General features: G+C 37.5%; 1 protein-coding gene across 1 annotated transcript in view; it reads right to left on the reverse strand.

Moving 5' to 3' along the window:
* fah (fumarylacetoacetate hydrolase (fumarylacetoacetase)) overlaps positions 1 to 1,766 on the reverse strand; it is an 18,129-nt gene extending 16,363 nt beyond the window's left edge. Inside the window, exons 1-2 of the mRNA XM_015392786.1 lie at positions 1,616 to 1,766; positions 1,268 to 1,378 (exon numbers count right to left, since the gene is read on the reverse strand). Of these exons, the coding sequence (XP_015248272.1) occupies positions 1,268 to 1,378; positions 1,616 to 1,696 (192 nt within the window). The 5' untranslated portion in view covers positions 1,697 to 1,766. The remainder of the gene's footprint in view (positions 1 to 1,267; positions 1,379 to 1,615) is intronic.
* Between the last annotated feature and the right edge of the window lie 2,657 nt (positions 1,767 to 4,423).

Below are 4,423 nucleotides of genomic sequence, written 5' to 3' on the forward strand. Positions count from 1 at the left end.
ACAAGAAGAGAGGGACAAAACCTAGAACAGATAATGGATGTCTATTCTATTAACATTCTCTATCTGTAGAATGGGGCTGTTTGATGTGTTGTCTTCTCCATTCAGAGGGCCCCCTGCACGTCTTTGCCTAGGGCCCCACATTTCCTAAATCCACCCCTGAGAACTAGTATGGAAGCTTTTAAAATCAGACATAAATGAAACTCTTTGTTCTGCAAAAATAGCAGAGCCTAAAATAAACTGTTATAAGTAGTGTTTTCTCTATGTGTCGCAGCTCTATCAGGTTCTGTTCAGCTGTAAAAGCTCATTTTCTCCCTCCATAGATGATCTCTGTGGTTCTGTCTATCAGTGCTGATCTCCGTCTCTCTTCTAGAGGTTTAACTCCATGTGTCGTCTTTTCCACCTTCTCCTCCACTGTGATTTTATTTTCTCTTCCACTGAACTCCAGGACTGGTGCTTCTCTCTCCCTTCAATACCTCCGTCTCTTCAAACCTCCAGCTGTGGTTATGGAGTCACTGGAGGCCTCGTTCTATTGATGATGGAGTCTTTTTCTGGTGAGAGGTGAGTTTTTCCCTCCACAGAAACCAAACATGCAGATCAAATTATCGATCGCCATTTTAAATGAAAGAAAAATTAGTGAGAATGATTTTTAAGGATTAAACTGGTGGAACAAGCCTGAATAAAATGTTATCTTTAACTTCATATTTTGTTGCCTAATCTTTTTGAGGCTGAGATAAGCACCTCCTTCCAGCAGCTATTCTGCTCCTCATCCAGGAGTCTCAGGCTTTCAGCTCCTTCCAGAGATGGAGCTCATGGAGTCCAATGTTTCCCTCTCAGCCGTTGCGTCTAGCTGTGACCTTTGACCTGCCCCTGAGACCAAGCTTTCTGACACTGCAGCACATTTCTCCCTGACAGTCTGCAGAGTTCATTGGAGCCTGCAGATGAAGCAAAGCAGCCCAGAGCATAACGGAGCCTCCTCCATGCTCCACAGTAGGTGGAGCATGGAGGTAGGTGGAGCATGACAGTCTTCTTTTCGTGACCTGCTACATTTTTCTGTGAAAAAATCTCCATTTTTGTCTTCAGGATTTAGTTTGATAAATTCCATTCTGACTTTATGATTTCCTTCTAACGATGGTTCCTCCTTGGTCGCTTCTCCTCTTCAAACACCAGAGGATCTGACTGATTCTCCTTCAGTCTTAGGGTCACTTTAATCTCTTTTCTTTCCATTCATCTGATCATTAAAAACAGGTTTAGAAATCTGGAACCTCACCTGATCAAAGACATCCTGGTGTTTAGACATTACAGGTCCCACAAACAGAGACTTTATCACACTGAGGTCCAGGATTTGGTCTCCAATGGCAACACCGATGCGATGCCTGGGCTGGTGAGGGAAACAGAGATAATAAGGAACAGAACTGTTTTCATTTCTAATGAGGTTCCTCTTTAACACCAACGCTGAGAAATAGATGTTAGTGTTTATAGGTGAGCCGAGCATGCATGGGTGACCAGCTTTTATTCCTCTTTAATAAAGTCTGATGAAACTATCTGCTGTTCTTTGCTTTTTTTGCTGGAGTTATTCTGCTGCTTTTCTCTTTTAGATTTAAAAAGCTGGACTTACATTGTCAGAGGTGGAAAACACCCCATATGGGAGATTCTGGTAGGAAAAGTCCGAAGCTGCATCTACATTTATGAAGGACATCTTGTGCTTGGGTCTGATCAGCCGCTGGTTGTGAGATGAACTGAAATACTGGGAGGTGCTAAGTGCTTCCAGATGTGCAGCTTTGGGTAGATCCTCCTCCCACAGGGCAGCCAATCAGGGGCCACCTACAGCATCCGCCTTCTCCAGACCTCTGGGATCATTTATAACAGTCCTGAAATGACTAAGCAAAACTTTAAAATCAGGGACAGAGCTCATCGTTTTTTAAGCAGAGATCATTTGCTATTGTCAGAAAGGACAAAGGAAGACAGAGTCCAGCAAAGGTGGAGATTAACAAGTAAACAAAGGGAGATTATAAAAGCTGAGTTTAACGCACACTTCACTGGATAGAATAAAAACCTGCTTCAAACAAAGAATAACAGCAGCTGGTGCTGGTAATCAAACATTATTCACACTAGTTTACCTTGCTGGGTAGGAGTGGAATGAAGGAATTACCTGACATGGAGAAAACCAAATAACTAAAGTAAATAAAAACTTAATGAAGAAGTAGAATGGGAGGCAGATCTTTTAGTTATCAGGCTCCTCTCCTGTGGAACCAACTACCAGTTTTAGTCCGTGACATGTTGTCAGCATGTAAACACAAAGGGACTCAAGGACAGCACCAAAAGAAAATAATCTTTTTATTCTGCAAGGGACTAAAGGCACAATGTGTTCTTTTTTTGCAAGACACTCATTCCAGTGAAGAAGACACATGTTTATGGAGGAATCAATGGGGGGGGGGGGGGGGACACAATCTTATTCAGCCATGGAACTAACAAATCTGCTGGAGAGGCCATTTGCATGAACAACTGCCCAGGAAATGTGTTGGACGTTAAAGACTCAGAAGGTCACTGAATTGCTGTGGTATTGAATATTGATGGTCTTGCCTTTGTTCTAGTAAATGTTTATGGATATGGTGGAGTGGGTAAAAACAAACTGTTATTAGAAAGAATTTCTGAGGTTATTAAAGAGTTTAAATTAAAATATCCAACGGATTGTATTTTGATAGGAGATTTCAATTGTGCTCCTGATGAATGGTATGATAGATTCCCTACAAAATATCTCAACCATAAATTTAATCAAACAATTAGAAGATTTTGCAAAAGCAACTTTCTTATTGATATTTGGAGACAGTTTAACAGACGCTAAAACTGTTTTCATGGTTTAAGCCTACCAGCTCTTGCATGTCTAGAATTGATTTCTGGTTGGTAACTCAGAAAATGTTAAACTATACCTCACAGACTAGCATTTCTGCTGCTCCAGCAACCAACCATTTAGCTGTCAGTATCACTCTAACATCTAAAAAGGATTTTACATGCAGACAAACATATTGGAAATTTATTGCAAATTTATTAAAAGACGATCAGTACTGTAATATGGTTAAAAAGATTTTATCTGACGTTAAAACAAATAGAGAAATCACCAGCAAAGGAAATAAATGGGAATTTTTTTAATATAATAATAATTATGGTAAAGAAAAAAGTAAGAAACAAAAAGAACAGGAAAGAAAATTGGGCAAAGATATTAATAAATGTTGTAAAAACTCTTTATCAATACAAACGGAAAAAAGAAATTCATCGAATTACAATCAAAATGGGAGGAATTCTATCAAAACAGCGCGTGGTGCATTTATTCAATCAAAAGCCAAATGGATTGAAGAAGGGGAAAAAAATAGTTCATATTTTAGTGGATTAGTAAAAAAACAGACAAAAGAAAAATACAATTATGATTCTAAATATTGGAAATAGATCTGTAACAACATCAAATAAATAAATCACACTCTTCAGGATTTTCAGTAACTCATTCTGACAACTTCTTTAAATCAGTCAAACCATTTATTAAACAGATAATCTGGGATTTTTAAAAGACTTGAGATACTGATTTGAAAATAGAGGAGCTGGATGCAGCAGTAAAGAAAATGGCTTTGGGTAAATCACCAGGGCAAGATGGTTTAACTACTAACTTTGATCAGTTCTTTTGGTTTGATATTAGAGAATTGCTTTATGATGAACTGAATGAATGCATTCAAAACAACACATTATTAACTACAATAAAACAAGGTTTGATTATACTAATACCTAAAGCAAACAAAGACAAAACAATCATCCCAAACCTAAGACCAATTACTTTATTAAATATAGATCAGAATATTCTTACACATGTCCTCGCTAACAGACTTAAAAGTGGAATAAACACAATAATCAGTGAAACTCAATCTGGCTTCCAACAAGGTAGATTAATACACAATAACATCCGTCTAGTTTTAGATCTGATGACTTACAAACAATTTATAGAAGATGAATGAATCATTTTGTTCTTAGATTTCCTTAAAGCATTTGATAAAATAGAACACTTTCAAAAAACAGTCATTACAACAATTTGGCTTTGGAAAAAAAATTAAAAACATTGTTTCTACATTATATAAAAACATATTATTGCTTCAGTCAGGAACTACCATGAGATTTGATGTAAAAAGAGGGATTCGACAAAAAGACCCAATTAGCCCACTGCTTTGATAATAGGAACAGAACTATTAGCATTAGACATTAAAAATAACAGCAAGCAAACAAGTTAGCAGACGATACAGAATGTGGAGCAAATCCCTGAGGCTTTAGAAGCTGTTTCTTTCCTTTCAAAAGCTTCAGGCTTAAAATCGAACATGGAAAAATGTGAAATCTTAGCAATTCAAAACAATCAATCCACTTATTTTTTGCTTTAATCAAAGCAAAA

The sequence above is a fragment of the Cyprinodon variegatus genome, unplaced genomic scaffold (genome assembly GCF_000732505.1).
Source record: "Cyprinodon variegatus isolate N-32 unplaced genomic scaffold, C_variegatus-1.0 Scaffold606, whole genome shotgun sequence".
Taxonomy (NCBI): Eukaryota; Metazoa; Chordata; class Actinopteri; order Cyprinodontiformes; family Cyprinodontidae; genus Cyprinodon; species Cyprinodon variegatus.